General features: G+C 36.1%; 1 protein-coding gene across 2 annotated transcripts in view; it reads left to right on the top strand.

Moving 5' to 3' along the window:
- The window catches only part of LOC140443597 (ATP-binding cassette sub-family C member 4-like), a 116,833-nt gene that overhangs the window by 92,169 nt on the left and 4,868 nt on the right, over positions 1-19,796 (top strand). The window contains exons 13-14 of one of the 2 annotated variants that reach the window (XM_072534946.1): positions 1,206-1,451; positions 16,619-16,779. In XM_072534946.1, the coding sequence (XP_072391047.1) occupies positions 1,206-1,451; positions 16,619-16,779 (407 nt within the window). Of the gene's footprint in view, positions 1-1,205; positions 1,452-16,618; positions 16,780-19,796 lie in introns of those variants that run through there. The other variant, XM_072534947.1, reaches the window with a different exon arrangement.

The raw sequence follows: 19,796 nt of genomic DNA, 5'->3' as shown, positions 1-19,796 counted from the left end.
GATGACCAAATACTGATTGCTCAGGATCATGACGACTTGAGTTACATGACTCGGAAGCTAATAGAAGAATATAACAAATGGAGTCTCGAAGTCAACATTAAGAAAACTAAAACCATGTGTATTGGAGGGACAAAGCAGTCCATTATATTGGACGATGGGGTAGAAATTAGACACTGTGATGAATACAAGTACCTGGGTATGAAGATAACTCAAGATGGAACACTCGATGCTGCTATAAAAGACAGAAACATACAGGGTAGAAAAGCCATATCCATGATGAACGGCATTCTGTGGGACCAAACAATATTTAAAGCGAACAAACAACTCATATACAACACCATACTTAAAAGTGTAATCACATATGGCAGTGAAGTTTGGCCAATGAAACAAAGAACAGAGAAACTGTTACAGAAATGGACTTCTGGAGAAGAGCAGCAGGTAAATCAAGAAGAGATCGGATACCAAATGAGAGAATACGAGAAATGATGGAAGTCAAGCATACAGTAGTTGATGACATAAAAACAAAACAGTTAATATGGTACGGCCATGTACAGAGAATGCCAGATGACAGGATTCCGAAACAGATTTTGACGTGGACACCACAAGGAAGAAGAAAAAGAGGAAGGCCGAGAAGAAGCTGGAGAGAGGGAATTGAAAAAGAACTAGAGGAAAGAGAAATCCCTCCAGGCCTATGGTTAAATAGAGAAGAATGGCGGTTAGGAGTCGGAAGGCGTCGGAGAACGCTGTGAACCGATAGTAGTAAATAAGAGTTCTCTGGTTTTTATTTAATTTAAACAGGCGGCGTTTATTTTATTAAAGCACAGCAAAGCGTATATTTTATTTACATATAATATGTAAAAAATAAAGGTGCTTTTATTAAATAAAATACGTCTTCAATAACTCCCTGTTTATTTTGTCACAGTTTGGCGCAATCTATTAGTTAGATTGTGATTTAAAATGACAAAAAACTGTTTTTAAGGTCTTTCCGTACAATTTATTGAAAATTATCTTTTATACAAACCTTCTCCTGATAATAACAAACACAACAAAAAAATAATTATCTAATTTGGTGCAGTCGTTCTAAAGTGATACCAGTACAAACATTTTGGCGATTCATTTTTAATCATGTTTAATATTTTTTCAAGACAAAACAAATTAGAAGAAATCTGTAGTCAACAGACTTACTAACTCAACTACTGTTTTAGGTCGGGGTCGTTGGAAGAACAGGGGCAGGCAAATCTTCTTTGATTAATGTTTTACTTCGACTTTCCGAATTTAGTGGATCAGTACTAATAAATGGAGTGGATACAAGGACCATACCATTGGAAATATTAAGAAAACGTGTATCCATAATACCACAGGATCCTGTTTTATTTACCAATACTGTGAGATATAATTTAGATCCGTTAGGAGAGTTCACAGATGATAATTTATGGACAATCATTGAGGAGGTATAAGAGAATAGAATAAGTTTCTCATAACAAGATTTTTAAGAACTTTAAGAATAGATCATATTAAATAACTTCTAGCAGTATCTACAATGTGTATCTCTTGAGGATACTTTATAATGAGACAATATTATATTAGATATTTAAATGAAAAATCATCAAACAACTAGGTCTTTTCGTAATGAATTTATATTAAACGACTGAGATTTGGTTTTTTGTTAATATTAAGATGTCCTAAAACAAACCTAAAAATAATAAAGAAAGTAAAATCCATATAATATATGGATTTTACTGTTATATCATTTTATTGTTACATATTATGTAACAATAAAACATTGAAAACTTTGTTTTCAAAACTTTCACAAAATTTATTATAAAATCTTATCGCTACAGCTGTTTCGGTAGAGCGCCTTTCTCAAGTGATCTATTTTTGGTATGTGTTTACATTAATAGTCTTTAACTAAATAAGTTGAGGAGGGGAGAACTGTTTGTCTCAAGTTGGTCATTCAGAATTATGTCTGTGTTTTTTAATTTGTTAATTTCCAAAGATTATAACAAAGATAACTTAAGAATCTTTATTAGAATCTATAAAAATTAACAAATTAAAAAAACACAGACATAATTCTGAATGACCAACTTGGGACAAATAGTTCTCCCCTCCTCAACCTGTTTCGTTAAAGACTAAAGAAATAAAAGTGTAAACGCATACCAAAAATAGATCACTTAAGAAATGCCGAAACATCTGTAGTGATAAGATTTTATAATAAATTTTGTGGAAGTTTTGAAAACAAAGTTTTCGGTGTTTTATTGTTACATAAAATGAATTTGAATCAAGTAACGGTCGAATCTATCACTTAAAATCCATATAGCATATTTCACACTATACTAAATTAAGGACATTAGCTAAAAATACTGTAACAATTTTTCTGGAAACTACTTGAAAAGTCGAATAAGTTATTTAATAAACTTAACTTTAATAACGACTTGTAAATACAACTCCTTTACAAAATGTTCATGTAATTTTACATGAAATTTACAAAATTCATTTACATACAGGTTTTTGAATATTTTAAAATATATGGAGGCTAGTTGATAGCTATAAATATCATAGTTGATGCACTGTAAATATCATATCATAGTTGATGCAAAAAAAAACGAAGTACATGCTAATTACAAAAAGACCACAAAATATACATCACCTATTGACAATTAATGGTAACGTGATAGAACAAGTAGAAACATATTACTACTTGGGAACTTTGATCAATGAAACCAATGATCATACTGCACAAATAAACAGGCGAATAGAGATTGCCAGATTAACATTTCTACGAATGAAGTCACTCCTAACGTGCAAAAATCTAAATTTGTAGATCAGACTACGTACCATTCGCTGTTATATATTTTCAATATTATTATATGGAGCTGGGCATTAAAAAAATGCAATTTAAAAAGAATCGAGGCTTTCGAACTCTGGTTATACCGCAGAGTATTAAAAATACCATGTACTGATAGAATTACAAATAAAGAAGTACTGGAGAGGGTTAGTAAAGAAATAGAACTAATCACCACTATACAAAGCAGGAAACTGGAATACCTAGGCCATGTGATGGGGGGACCAAAATATGAAATTTTGAGACTCATAATACAGGGAAAGATTCAAGAAAAAAGATCAGTTGGCCGAAGGCATAACACATGGTTGAAGAATCTACCTGATTGGTATCAATGCAGATCGATTAATTTGTTTAGAGCAGCAAGTTCAAAATTAAAAATAGCCATTATGATTGCCAACCTCCATAGGGAGACGGCACACTAAGAAGAAGTTGATGATAAATCCTTGAAGACGTACAGCTGATTTTGCTTTGTTTCTTTTTACAATCATAATCAAGTGAAAAAATCATTTTTTACCTATAAAACGTTTCAGAGAAAAACAATTTAAATAAAAGTTGTAGATATCAAAAAGTTTTTTAATTTGCTAGTTTCAAAATTAAAATACATAAATATTGACCGAGATCATTTCAAAAGCGTCTTTAAAAAAGCCTTCTATTAGCAATAGGAACCAAGATAACATATACATGGCATATACAGAAAAGGTATAAAAAGTTATAAGCCGTTAAAGTGATCGTATTTGTAAAATACCGCCACGTTAAAGTGGGCGGGAAAAACTTTCCGATCTCCTTTGTTATCGAATGGAAATTAAATTGAAGCGCTCTGGAAAATTTGCAATATCTCGCCTTCTAGGATACCCCGAATATTCATTTTATTTAAACTGGGATAGCTCGAGAAAATAATAAGAACTGGTCTACTTTTACCTCTCAGAAAATTCGAAAAATACCGGAAAAATAAATTAATGGTTTCCATAAAAAAATTATTGAATTTTACTATTATTTCGTACGAAATATTTAAATTTTATTAATTAATGTATATTATTTATATAAATGTATAATACAAATTATAACTTAATACTTCAAATATGTTTATTTAAATTAAAATTTGAAACGACTTATTTTTTTCGAAGTTTTTACACTCTGTGAAAAAATGGTTAAACAAATTTTGGAACCAGTCTTTCTGTTCTTTACAAGAATTAAAAATGATTATAAATTTATATAAATAATATACATTAATCAATAAAATTTAAATATTTCTTCGAAATAATAGTAAAATTCCTCTAGTAAAATAGTAAACTTTTTATGAAATAATTTAACTAATGTAAGTTATTGGAAAATAAACTGTTATTTAATGTGAGTGTGTAATTAGCAAAATGAGTACTGATTAAAAAAAATGCATAATTACAAACAAAAGCCGACTATGCGGTAAAATAAAATACAATCCATGGCCATGACTACACTGTTCACGTCTTCTTTTTAATTAGTTAACTTAACTGTCGAACTGTCACTTGGAATTTTTTTTATAGTTTAAAGCGGGTTCACATAACGGGTGTTTTTTTTAGAGATATAGAAATAGAAGTTGGCAACACGTTTTTAAGGGGCGGCCATTTTGACAGCTGTCAGGTGATTATTATTTACTTTAGTTTGACATTTCAATATGAATAGACTGACGCCTGAACAACGCTTTCAAATTGTGAAAATTTATTTTGAAAATCATAGTTCTGTTCGGAATACGTATCGCGCACTACGTCCATTTTATGGTATACATAATCGCCCATCAGAGCAATTAATTCGATCAACTGTTAAACGTTTTCGCATCACGTTTACTCTTAATGATAATACGCATCCACAGAGACGTCGTACAGTGCGTACAGAAGATGTTGTTGCTGCTGTTGAGCGTAGTATAGAGGAAGACCCGAATCAGTCTAGACGCCATCGTGCACAGCAGTTGGATATGTGTCCATCCACTTTATGGAAGATTTTGCGAAAATATCTTGGTTTGCGTGCTTACAAAATTCAACTTGTGCAGGAATTGAAGCCACACGATCACCTAGCAAGGCGTAGATTCGGTGAATGGGCCCAAAACGAAATTGCCGTTGATCCCGACTTTCATAAGCGAATTTTGTTTAGCGACGAAGCTCACTTTTGGTTAAATGGGTACGTCAACAAACAAAACTGCCGTATTTGGAGTGAAGATAATCCTCAAGTGTATGTTGAGAAACCACTATATCCAGAAAAATTGACTGTTTGGTGTGCTTTGTGGGCTGGTGGCATCATTGGTCCGTACTTCTTCAAAAACAATGCTGGCCAGCACGTTACAGTCAATGGTGACCGCTATAGAGCCATGATTACTGACTTTTTTATTCCTGAATTGAATATCCATAATGTGCAGGAGCTGTGGTTTCAGCAAGACGGCGCAACATGTCACACAGCTCGTGCCACAATGGATTTATTGAGGGAAACGTTTGGTAACCGCATAATCTCGCGTTTAGGACCCGTGAATTGGCCTCTAAGGTCGTGCGAATTAACACCGTTAGACTATTTTCTGTGGGGTTATGTGAAGTCGCTAGTCTATGCCAATAAGCCTGAAACGATTGACGAACTGGAGGACAACATTCGCCGCGTTATTGCCGATATACGGCCACAAATAGTGGAAAAAGTCGTCGAAAATTGGACCTCCAGATTAGACTACGTCAGAGCCAGCCTTGGTGGTCATATGCCAGAAATCATATTTAAAATATAATGTCAAAAAATTATCTTTTAAATAAAGTTAATTTCCTGTTCATATAAAAAATAATCTTTGTTTTATTCCACTTTAAAGTTCTATACCTCTAAAAAAAACACCCGTTATATTCTCCTTGGTACGTATTCCCCTTTAAACTGACCCGGGTGTGATACAATAAACAAGCAAGAAGAATTTACAGGTCTAAAAAGTGGCATTTTGGACGGGACACTCGCGAAGAACGACGCACTTCTGAAACCGGTGTATAGGATGCACTATTATTATTCTTCAGAATGTCTGGATTGGAAGTGGGTAGTCTGACGGAGTGGATCTGCAGTTGGTACTGAGTTCAGACCCTTGACTGTGGATGGAATCTGTCTGAGACGTCCGCAACGTCGAATGGGATGCTCCGCTCTTTGAAGAGGCGCATCAGAATCAGTGACGATATATATAGTTAAAGCAGACACATGGTAAATACCTAAGGGCACAGATAGAGTATCTGGATTTACTATTTCATATGAAGTAGGACTTAGAACTCTGGAAATTATATAAGGTCCATCTCTGCGGTGTGCAACCTTTGAAGCTATACCCGCTTTAGCTTTGCTCAATACATGGATCTTCGCCAACACTAAATCTGATATTTGGAATGTCTGATCTCTCATGGTTTTCTCTGGCTTGATTTAAGGTATCAGCAAGTAAACGTAATATAAGGTACAGGTAAGGTATCAGAAAGGCGTAATATAAGGTACAAAGTTATCACTTTCAATTATAGCTCGAAAATAAGGTTCAACATCATCTGGGGTACGTATTTCCCGTTCAAAGGTAAGATAAGCAGGTGTGAAACCAGTAGACTGACAAACATCATAGCAAAACGAACACAGGGTAGCTTTTCTTTCCAGCTAATATGGTCAATTGAGGTCAATAGAGCCAATTGGGTTTTCTGGTCACTGTTCTTGCATTCAACAAGATTTGCAGTAGGGTGATAAACGGGAATCAGACTCTGATTAAATCCTTATACCTAAGCTACACGTTGTATGGCATCACTGACGAATGGCATCAATGAGGCATCTGGCGTAGGATTCAACAGTTACATCCTTAGGGAAAATATCTCCGTCCATTTAGTAGAGGTATCTTTAACAATAAAAATCCACCAATAGTTTAAAATAATCCAGCGGGTTTGAGATTAGTTGCTTTGTATCTTTGACACTCGATACATTTTGACACATAATCGGTTACATCTTTGCGCATACCTATCCAAAAGTATCGTGGTATAATTTTCTGTAAAGTGCGCTCTACACCATAATGGCCAGCGGAGAGATGTGAATCGTAAGTTTCTTATAATACTTACAAGGAAACTAAATTCCTGTAGCTGGCTGTATACCATGTATCACAAAAAATTTATTAAAATTCTTTATAAAAGGTATATAATTAATTATATAACTTTTATAAAGGATTTTATTAAATTTTTCTTGTAATACTTCCTTGATGGAACATTTTGGCACAACTTGCTGAGCTTCCTCTCCATTATGGTTAGGGGAATAACGATGTAGGATGCCATTCCTCATAATATATCCTCTTTTACTCCATCTTTTGATTTCAACAGCGCAACTCTTAGGAGTCTCAAAAGACTTAATGATTAATGATAGAGGCCACATCTGTGTCAGATAACTGTTTTTCACGAATTTATGTAGGCAAGTTAACAGTCACAAAACAAATATTACATGAATCTTCCTTGAAAAGTTGATGATAATTCGGGCGAGATAAAGTATCTGCTATGGAATTCTGTTTTCCTGGAACATATTAAGTTTCTATATCATATGGTTGTAACAACAAAGCCCATCTAGTAAGTCTTCCTGATGGAGACTAATTAATAATATAAGTCAGCATAAGGGCTGGTGACCACTCTTAACAATGACAGGGGATGACTCTATGTATACACGTTCTGTTGTATGGTAATTCTTCTTAGAAACAGTAAGTAAACAACTTGCATATTCTACTGATCTTTCTTCGCTACCCTCCCCTGAAGTAAAGCTGCTCCTAATGCGTATGAACTAGCGTCAATTCTAATGATAAATGGCTTCGTAGGGTCATCCTGACACAGTATAGGGAAGTGAGTCAATAGCCGTTTCAATTAGGTGAAGGCATTTTCTTGTGAGGAATCCTATTCCCAAGTAGATCTCTTGCGAGTGAGTTAGCAAAGATCTGGATATTTCTGCAAAATTTGGCACAACTCTTCGGAACCAACCTGTGTTACATTTTGAAAAGCACGCATGTCCTTAATTGCAGCTACCTTATCTGGGCGAGGGGTAAAACCATCTTGATTAACCTAATATATTTTATATATTATTATATACCTTAATAATATTATAAATTATAGGTGCTGAAAACACATTTGGCACTAATAACGTGAAGTTTAAAAATTTTTAGTCTTTTAGAAATTCATTCAAATACTTGAGGAGGCTTTCAAAGCTTTTGAATACTTTCAAAAGTAAGAGACATTATTATGAGGTGATTGAAATAAGCAATTGTTACGATAAATATACTGGCCTAACTTTTATGACTAATTATTCTGTTTTATTGTAGAAATTTCGGTGGAAGTCTAGATTCAAATTATGGTGAATTCTCCAACTTGATGTTCTCGACTATTCCAGTATATCAGGATTTCGTATATAAATACAACATTTTTATATGGAGAGACAGTTAATACTCAAGACCCGCGCTCGCGAATTTGTACGTACGGATATAATAAATTATTGTCAGATAAGTTAATATAAATAAAGAAATAAATTAAATCCGTAAGTGTTATAAATATTGAACCTTTTAATAAATTCACAACAAATGGTGTCAGAGTGAGATCGAACATAAATTAGACTTATAATAATAATACAAGTGAATATAAAATAAATTGTGAAAATGACGACGATTTATGAGCTGACAGTGACTACTTTAAGAAGACATCTAGAAGACAGAGAATTAGCTTTTACCGGAAAAAAGGCTGAGTTAGTCCAACGACTAAAGAACGCTTTGCTAGAAGAAGGACTAGATCCAGAGACTTATATATTTGAAGACAAACATGATGCTGTCATCTCGTCGATTTCGAAATTAGAGAACAAAGTCTCTGGCGATATTTCGAAAGTTTCCGGCGACATCGCTTCTTTAGAAAGCAAAGTCACTTCTGAGATGTCTGCCCTGGACGATAGAATATCTTCGTTAAAAAACCAAGTTGCTGCCGATATGTTAGCCTTCGAAGAAAAGATTAAAGAGATGGAAAGGAAGATGGAAGAAACAGGGACAGCAGAGAGAGGTAACAATCCGATTACAGTGGAGATAAAAGAAGACGAGACGAAATGTAAGTTGGAGACACGGCCGAAATTTGAAGGAAGTGGAGGTTCTATTCATGTTAAAGTCCCAACTTTCGACGGAAAATCATCATGGAACAACTACATGAAACAGTTCGAATCAGCCGCAAGAGCAAATGGATGGTCTGAAAAAGAAAAGGCGGTAAACCTGACTATCGCTCTTCGAGGAGATGCCTTAGATGTGCTTCAGACCATAGCAGTAGAGGAGACCGATGATTTCGAACAACTGAAGAAGAGGTTAAATATGCGATATGGCCACGAACATTTGGAGCATGTATATCAGTCGCAGCTTAAAAATCGTAGACAGAAGAAAGATGAGGCTCTTCAAGAATATGAGGTAGATATTGCCAGATTAGTACGATATGCTTATCCAACAGCTCCCGAAGACATGATGGAAAAATTGGCCGTTCAAACGTTTATTGATGGTCTTCGTGATCATGAAATGCAGAGAACACTACGATTAGCTCGTCACAAGACGCTGGTTGATGTCTTATCCGCCGCCCTCGAATACGAGTCAGCTACGCAGGCCTCTGGTGGGTACAGTAAAGTTAGGACTGTAAAAGAGGAAGGAGATGAAGATAAACTTGACCAGCTCGTTAATATGATGAAAAGCATGACATATAAGAAAACGAAGACCATAAAATCAAGAAACTCACCATCAGGAAAACCAGAACGAGTTGGCTTTAGGGGAGCAGCTTCGACCCGGAACTTTTCCAAAGACCCTCTTATACTAATAGCTTCTTTGAAATGTCGTGAAGATAGTGTATATGTAGATGGAGAAATAAATGGTAAAAGACATACGTTGTTGGTGGATACCGGAGCGACCAGAACCATTATACGTCCAACAGTTATAAACAGCCGAAAGAAACTGTTACCAACGAGGTTGCGACTTCGGACCGCTACAGGTGAAAATGCCAACATTCATGGAGAAATCCAGGTACAATTGGGAATTGGAGCAGAAAAGTTTGTCCATACTGTTATAGTTGCTGACATCGAAGAGGATGTTATATTAGGAATGGACGTAATGAATATGCATGGATTCCAATTGGATTTTAAGAATAAGGTAATCAAAGTTGGCAACGAGGAGGTATTTCTCCATCCACATAATGACAACACTGTGCAAGCAGCCATTAAAGAAGATACAGTCGTGCCTGCGAGAAGCGAAACGATCATAGTAGCGCGGCTACAGGGAATTGTGGACGAAGGGAGACCTGTTATGATGGAGCCTTGGAACCACGACGATGAGGTTGGCCGTGGAATCATAATTGGAAAGGAATTGGTGACTTCGGCTAAAGAAATTCCTGTGAGACTTATCAATGTCAACGACTACCCAGTGACCATCAAGAAAGAGACAAAGGTAGGAACTTGTGTACCTGTGACATCCATAATCCGTCAGGCGACAACATCTGATAATTCCAACGACAAATTCGACCAAATGGTTGCAGTTGCAGGACAGTCTCTAAATCAGATGGAGAAAAGGAAATTAAGGGAATTTCTTCGGCAGTATCGTGATATTTTCGTACCGAAAGGAGGAAAGACGGGAAGAACTACCGTTGTTAAGCATAAAATTGATACTGGTAATGCTAAGCCAATTCGTCAAACAGCTCGACGATTACCACAGGCGAAGAGAGCGGAAGCTGAAACGATTGTTCAGGAAATGAAGAAAGACGGGGTGATAGAACCTTCTACGAGTCCATGGGTCTCTCCGGTGGTCCTGGTTAAGAAGAAAGACGGAACGACGAGGTTCTGTGTGGATTACCGTTTGCTGAACAACGTTACCAAGAAAGATAGTTATCCTCTGCCTCGGATCGATGACACATTGGACACATTGGCTGGAAGTAAATTGTTTTCTACTTTAGATTTGAAGTCTGGATACTGGCAGGTAGAAATGGACCCAGTCGATAAAGAAAAGACAGCCTTCACCACAGGATCTGGATTGTGGCAATTCAACGTTATGCCATTTGGACTTTGTAATGCTCCTGCGACATTTGAGAGGCTTATGGAAAATGTGTTGAGAGGGTTATCTTGGAAAACATGCCTGGTTTATTTAGATGACATAATCGTCTTGGGGGAGACATTCGAAGATCATTTGAGGAATTTAGAAAACGTTTTTAATCGACTTAAAGCTGCCCAATTGATGCTAAACCCCAAGAAGTGCCAGCTATTTCAAGGTAAAGTCAATTATCTGGGTCATATAGTCAGTAAAGAAGGAGTGGCCGTGGATAAAGGAAAAATCGATTCCATTAAGGAATGGCCAAAACCAACTGACAAACATCAAGTGAGAAGTTTTCTTGGACTATGTACTTACTACCGGAGGTTTATTAAGAAGTTTGCAGATATCGCTAAGCCATTAACGCGACTTACGGAGGAAGCAAGAGATTACCGCTGGGATACAGACTGCCAAAATGCCTTTGAGACCTTGAAAAAGCATTTAATAACAGCACCAATTTTAGGGTATCCACTGCCAGAAGGAGAGTTCATCTTAGATACAGATGCAAGTAATGTGGGAATTGGAGGAGTGCTGTCTCAGATTCAAGGAGGACAGGAACGAGTCCTCGGATATTTTAGTAAAGTTCTTTCAAAACCTGAGCGGAATTATTGCGTCACGAGGAGAGAACTTCTAGAAGTAGTTAAATCAGTAGAGCACTTCTATCAATACCTCTATGGCAGAAAGTTTCTAATCCGAACCGACCATGCCGCCCTTAAGTGGTTGATGCAGTTTAAGAATCCAGAGGGTCAGATAGCCAGGTGGATCGAACGACTCCAAGAATACGATTTTAAGATTGAGCACCGAGCCGGAGTTAGCCACAGAAACGCTGATTCTCTTTCCAGAAGGCCATGCCCAGCAAAGTGTCCCCACTGCAACAAAACGGAATCCAAGGAAGCAGCAGTGCTAAGAACGACGATTGTCAACGACGACTGGACGCCTACTAAGATAAGGGAAGAACAAGAGAGAGATCCAGTTATACGGAAAATCCGAAAATGGAAAGAGGAAAACCGTCGACCACCTTGGCAGGAAATATCAAACCTATGCTCAGTAGTTAAGACGTATTGGGCCCAGTGGGACTCATTTATCATCGAAGATGGCTTGCTTAAACGAGTCCTGGAAAATGATGACGGTTCAGAGAAGAGAAGACAGTTGGTGATCCCAAAGAGCAGAATAGCCGAAGTACTTCGTCAGTTACACGACAGTCCATCGGGAGGGCATTTTGGTGTAAGGAAAACCCTTCAGCGAATTCGGGAACGGTTTTATTGGATGAACAGTTCCGACGACGTAAAAGACTGGTGTAAGAAATGTACTATTTGTGCTACGAGTAACGGGCCTCACCGGAAAAGGAGAGCTCCTATGAGACAATATAATGTTGGAAGCCCGTTTGAAAGAATAGCTTTGGACATTGCAGGGCCATTTCCAGAAAGTGAAAATGGGGGCAAGTACATGTTGGTAGTAATGGATTACTTCACTAAGTGGGTCGAGATTTACGCACTTCCAGACCAGAAGGCCGCCACCGTTGCAGATAAGTTGATCGAAGAATATATCAGCCGATTTGGAGTGCCTTTGGAGATCCATAGTGATCAAGGCAGGAACTTCGAAAGTGATCTATTCCAAGGAATATGTGATAGACTAGGCATGAAGAAAACAAGAACTACCGCGTATCATCCGCAATCGGATGGTATGGTAGAACGAATGAATAGGACAGTTGGCAAGTATTTGACAAAGATGGTGTCCGATCATCAGCGAGACTGGGACCAATACCTTCCGTTCTTCACAATGGCCTACAGATCTGCTGTTAACGAATCAACAGGCCAGACACCAGCCAAAGTCCTATTCGGACGCGAAATGCGACTACCTTGTGATCTAGAATTTGGGTGTCGACCTGGAGAAGATGTAGCAGGTGAAGATTATGTGATCGAATTACGAAGAAGAATGGACGATGTACATGAGTTGGTCCGTTCCCACCTTCAGATCGCTAGCGACCGAATGAAGAAACGGTACGATACACAAGCCGAAAAGGGTTGCTTTAAGAAGAACGACAAAGTATGGCTGTATAATCCCAAGAAGCGAATAGGTTGTTCTCCCAAACTGCAGCAGTTTTGGGAAGGTCCATACCTCATCATGGAGAAGATCAACGATGTCATCTACCGAATAAGCAAGATTCCGAGGGGAAAGCCGATGATAGTACACCATAACCGGTTGGCATCTTTCGAAGGTGACCACGACGTAGATGAAGAAGTGGAAGTAAACCAAGTCCAAGATGTGTTTGACCTCACGTTTGAGGAATTCATGGGTGCCTATGGAGGTACCGGTAAAGCAAGACATGGTGTTACCACTGAAGAAAAGCAAGATCTACTCGCGCTCCCCGATGACTACTCGCTGGCCCTTACCATCCCGGCCAGTATCAAAGACGCACCAGGGTTGGCATCCGTCTTTCGAAGGAAGTTTGGTCGAGTTGCAGAACTTCAATGCCAGGTGCCAGCTCCCGGTAAAACCTTGAAACTCCAAGATGCATCACGTTACCTTTTCTACCTGGTAACAAAAGACACTGCCCGTGACCAACCTACCTACCGAGATGTATGGGAAGCCTTACTTCAATTGAGAGAGCACGTACTAGAGTCCGACGTGCAAAAGTTAGCCATGCCAAAGTTGGAGTGCCGCCAATTAGATTGGAGGGTTATCCGAAATATGGTGGAGGAGATCTTTAAAGACACCGAAGTCCAGGTGTTAGTCTGTTGCAATCCGCATAGTTACTGGTGCGGAGAGAAAACCGTCCCTTGTCATTTTTATACAACTGGAAGTTGTAAAAGAGGGTCCAGTTGCCGATACCAGCATACAGTTCCGGTTCCAGTCCCGACAAGGTTCCAGGAGGAACCATCTTTTAAGAGGGGGGCAATGTTACGATAAATATACTGGCCTAACTTTTATGACTAATTATTCTGTTTTATTGTAGAAATTTCGGTGGAAGTCTAGATTCAAATTATGGTGAATTCTCCAACTTGATGTTCTCGACTATTCCAGTATATCAGGATTTCGTATATAAATACAACATTTTTATATGGAGAGACAGTTAATACTCAAGACCTGCGCTCGCGAATTTGTACGTACGGATATAATAAATTATTGTCAGATAAGTTAATATAAATAAAGAAATAAATTAAATCCGTAAGTGTTATAAATATTGAACCTTTTAATAAATTCACAACACAATCATGAAGATATGTGGTAAGCCTGATTTGAAACGTTCAATAAGCCGTTAAAATGTAGCTGTTGTTGTCCTTAATCCAAAAAGCAAAAAGCTATATGTAGCAAAAGGAGTGATAAACGATGCTTTACCTTCTTCACTGGTATCTGGTGATATCCACTCATCAACTCTAGGTAATGGGTATTAAATAGGAACAGTAATATTGTTCAAATGCCTATAATCAACTTTGTCTCATATTTCTACCTGGTTTTGGAACTAACACCACTGGGAATACATAAAGGGACTCATATTCTTCACTGATTTCATCTTTTAGAAGTTCATCTAATAAATAATGCAGAATTTTTTTCTAAGTAGGTGTAAGACGATAAGGAAGTTGAAAAATTGGACTATCATCTATTAACTGCATACTATATTCATCACATGAGGTTTTTTCTTTACTCATTTCAAAAACTGTAAAATGTGTTGTGTTTAAATTAACTGCTTTAATTGAAGTCTGAAAAATTGCACAAGAGGTATCTTAGATCTGCTCCTTTAAAAAAAAGGAAAGTTTGTAAGGGATCATCCTCAAAGAACCACTACCATTTAGGTATATTCTACACTAGGTTAAATAAATTCTAGCTAGTACTTAGCGTACATGTCCGTCTGCTAAAGTCGTATTTAACTCAGTCTTCTCGAAGGATAAATTTATTAAACAAAAAATTTCCTTTAATTGTATTTCTATCTCCAGAATCATTATATACTAACTCATACCTTTCAATAATATCAACTTCGATCAAAGGTCTAGATATGAGGTATACTGCACAAACATATATGTAAAGCACATCTAGACTTAAAATGTGAGTGGTAGTAACTCAATTTGGAGAAGTGGGCTTATTGCTCGAACTGTGACAAGTAGGATATTGGGACCTTATATATCCAGGTGCTCCGCATCCATAGCATGTAACTCTAGATCCATTTGAAACTTGAGAAGAGCTGTAATGATTTCTTTGTTGACTTGCGGCAAATTTACGACATTTATCTTACTGCAAAACTGACAATTAGGTCTTGCTCTGGTAGATTTGCAGTCATCATTTCCAGAAGGTTTATGTCCAAACAATGTTTTAACTTTATCTTAGGCTTATCTTCAAAAGTATCTTCGATTGCTCTTACTTTTTCTATAAGATCAGCAAAAGATTAATTTGATCTCTCTGAAGTCTATTTCTAATTCTATGATTGAGTAATACAATAATAATATATCAATTTGATGAGATATGTGTTGTTCAGGCGGTTTTGGCAACCTAGCACTGAGAGCGTGACAAGAATTAACGAAAATACCTGTTGGTTTTCTCTCACCTTACTCATGGGAAAATATTTCTTTAAAAATTTTATGAGGTAACATATTTAAACCATAAGAGTATCTTAAAGCCTTTAAAACATCATCTCAACTAAAGATTGTGGATTGAATACCTTGCTAAGTTACAGCATGATGATCTAAGAACATCGGCAAAACTTTTATTGCGTTTTCACCTGAAATGTTAAGACAATCTTTAAAAATCGTACTGGCACTTATAAATGCTTCCATATCTTTATTTTTATTGTCAGAAAATCTGGAAGAACAATTTGAAAAGTTTCCACTTTATTAGGGCTTTGGGCTTGATTTTGGACAACAACTTGTGTCATGCTAGCAATTAAACTTTGAAATTGCTCTTTGGCTATTATTATAGGAGCACATGGAACAGCAGCTTCGACTTGTTGCATGGTTATAGATGATTCAGTATGGTAAAAATAGTTTGTTGATTATGAGCTAAGTTCTGAAGTTTCTGTAAACTTGGAAGCACTTCTGAGTTTATACTTTCTCATTAGACGATATCCAAATCACGGGATAGTCCAAACTGATATTCATACAGCACAAATAAACCAGAATATTGGAAAAGTATCACAACCAGACTAAAAGTTTAAAGGGACATTCAATTGCAAAGAGTATACACACTCTTGAATCTGGTAGTTTAAGAGTTTTTTTCCTTCGCACAAAAGGTACTAATATTTGTGTTGATGAGATTGCTTTGGGAAGCCAATTGCAAGATGATGGGAAATAAACTGTTATTAATGTGAAAGTGTAATTAACAAAATAAGCACTGACTCCAAAAAATACGTAGTTACAAACAAAAGCCAACTATGCTGTAAAATAAAATACAATTCATTGCCATGACTACATTGTTCTCGTCTTCGTTTTAATTAATTTAACTTAACTGTCGAATTGCCACTTGGTAGTTTAAGGCGTGTTCACGTATATTCTTCTTGTTACACTTGAACTTTTATTTAAACCATTTTTCTCTAAAATTTATAAGAAACGTTTTATAGGTACAAAATGATTTTTTCACTTTCTATGCTTGTTAAAAAAAACAACGCAATATCAACTGTACGTCTTCAAGGATTTGGCATCACCTAGCCCTAATATACCTTTTAAAACTTTCAAAAATCTGTACAAGATTTTTTCAGGTATAGAATATATAATTTTTTTAAGGTAGAACTTAAGGACTGTATAAAATCGTTGGACTCCATGGTGACGTCAAGTGGAAATAATTTTAGTACAGGAGAGAAACAACTAATATGTTTAGCCAGAGCTATACTAAGAAAAAATGGATTAGCTATATTAGATGAAGCTACAGCTAACGTCGATCAAAGGTAAAACAATATTTATGATCTTAGATATTTTAGGTTACTGTTATACCCAGCGGAAACGTGGTTATGTGTTATGTTTATTTTGCCCTCTTCATTCTGTTACCTTGTAACTGACCTTGCCAATACTATATGCTGTTTCAATTTTTAATCATAATAGGTATGGATAAAAATGTCTGTCTCGACGTACCGTTCTTTGATCTTGCTTGAGGGCCATGAATAAAAAATATTGTTTGGTATTGAGAGAGAGAAAGATAGAAAGATAGAGAGAGAGAGAGAGAGAGAGAAGGTGAGAGAGGGAAAGAGAGAGGGAGAAATTTATAAATTATTATTAAGTTGTCATTCCATGAACGAAGACACTAAAATCCACGAACTAGAAGAAGAACTGACTAAAATACAGTGGGATATTATCGGCATATCCAAAGTATCTAAGAAGAAAAGGAGAACAAAAAATACGGTTAAAATCAGGAAATTTGCTATGCTATAAAGGTAATGAAGAAAACACCAACAATGGAGTAGGATTTATAATAAATAAAAAAGTAGTTTAACACATACAATCTACCAAGGGCATATCAGATAGAGTAGCATACACGACGCTTAAATTAAAAAGAAAGTCCTTAAAAATCATACAGGTGTACGCTCCAATAAGGACCTACAACGATAAAAATATTGAACATTTCTACGAAGACATAACAACAGCTATGGAAGAAAAGAAATCAAAATTAACGCTAATAATCGGGGACTTCAATGCCAAAATAGGAGAACAACTATATAAAGAAGAAGATAAAGTAGGACACCAGGGATACGGCAAAAGAAATGGTAGAGGACACACATTGATGAATTACTTGGAGGAGAAGCAACTATATGCAATGAATACATTCTTTAAGAAAAAACCCCAAAGAAAATGGACATGGATTAGTCCCAATGGTGAAACTAAAAACGAAATTGATTATATTATTTGAACGCAAAAATCCATGGTTAAAGACGTAACAGCCCTAAATCGCTTCTCAACTGGTAGCGACCATAGACTAGTCCGAGCCAAACTGATCATTGATAGTAGATTTGAAACGAGAAAAAAAATGGAAAATAATCAGAAATTAGACATGGCAAAACTAAAACAAGAAAACCAGACGTAGGAAGAGAAAATAAAGGAAATATTACCGACCAAGGAAGATATAGAACACAAACATATCGATGAAATAAACATGATATTTACTAAAACTCTAATGAAAGTGGGTAAAGAAATAGCACAGACAACAACAAAAAAAGAAAGTTTCATATCCCAGGAAACAAAGATTCTTATGAACACAAGAATAACATTACTAGAACAAGGGGACAGAAATAAAATGGAATACAAAGAAATAAACAAAATTATTAGAAAAAATATCAAGCAGTGTAAACGGAGAGTACAGGAAGAAAAGATAGAGAAAAAAATAGAAACATAAAGTACTTAAAGCAGAACCTGGGAAACATACAAATTAATAGCATAAAGAACAAAGAAGGAGTGGAGACCAACAATATAAAAGAAATTTTACAGATAACGCACGAATATTATACAAATCTCTATAAAACAGAACAAAAACCAACCCAAGAAATCCGTAATCTGCTACAACTGAAAATAAAGAACGTTAACTCTGACCTACAACCAGAAATCAGTAAAAATGAAATAAAAAAGGCACTCAAAGAAATGAAGAATAACAAATCTCCTGGGAAAGATGGAATAACTGTGGAAATGCTAAAAAATGGGGGGGAGGAACTACAGTGGAAGTCCTTTATGTACTAATGAATAAAATATTGAACACAAAACAAATACCCACCACATGGAACGAGGAAATAACACTATTACTATTTAAAAAAGGCGATAGAAAAGATCTGAAAAACTATAGGCCCATAACGCTACTGAATGTAATGTACAAATTGTTAACTAAACTACTAACAAACAGATTAACAACTAAGTTAGATAATTACCAGTCAAGAGAGCAAGCCGGTTTTAGAAAAGGATTCAGTACAAGCGACCATCTGCTTACGATAAAAATATTAATTGAAAAGGCCAACGAATATCAAATCCCAATGTATATGGCATTTGTAGACTTTGAAAAAGCATTCGATAAGGTAAAACATTGGGTAGTAAAGAAGTCTTTACAAAATGGGAGAATAGACTATAGATATACGGACTCAATTTCCAATATATATGATCAAGCAACAACATTCATCAAAATAGTTGAACAAACTGAGCCCATTAAGATACGGCGAGGAGTCAGACAGGATGACACTATATCACCCAAACTATTCAATCAAGCTTTGGAAGACGTTATGAGGAAATTACAATGGGAAAAACACGGTATTAACATAAATGGCCAATACTTGAATCACTTGAGATATGCAGACGACATTGTATTAATAACAGATAAAAGGGAAGAATTACAAAATATGATGGATAAATTAAATAGCAAATCAACAAAAATAGGTCTACAAATGAATTATAATAAAACGAAAATTATGACCAACCAACCAGAAGAATTAATAATTACAATTTCACAAACAACTATAGAACAAGTAAAAGAATATGTATATTTGGGACAACTAGTTAAATTAAATAAAGAAAATCAGACCGGAGACATAAAGAGAAGGATACGGTTGGCTTGGGTATCCTTCGGAAAACTTTCCTGTATACTAAAAAATAGAAAATACCCCCAATATTTAAAAAACAAGAGTCTTCAACCAATGTATACTTCCTGTTCTCACCTACGGTTCTCAAACTTGGACGTTTACAAAGGAAAACATGGAAAAATAGCAAAGACCCAAAGAGCCATGGAAAAGCAAATGATGAACATCAGGCTATCAGACAAAAAAATAAATACTTGGATCCGCAACAAAACAAAAGTGACCGATGTATTAACGCAGATAGCAAAACTTAAGTGGAAGTTCGCTGGACATACTATAAGACAAAAAGACGACATATGGAATAAGATGATTATACACTGGAGACCATATAGTTACAAACATAAAAGAGGAAGGCCACA

Source organism: Diabrotica undecimpunctata, chromosome 6, assembly GCF_040954645.1.
Source record: "Diabrotica undecimpunctata isolate CICGRU chromosome 6, icDiaUnde3, whole genome shotgun sequence".
NCBI lineage: Eukaryota > Metazoa > Arthropoda > Insecta > Coleoptera > Chrysomelidae > Diabrotica > Diabrotica undecimpunctata.
This window is presented reverse-complemented; position numbering and strand designations above follow the sequence as displayed.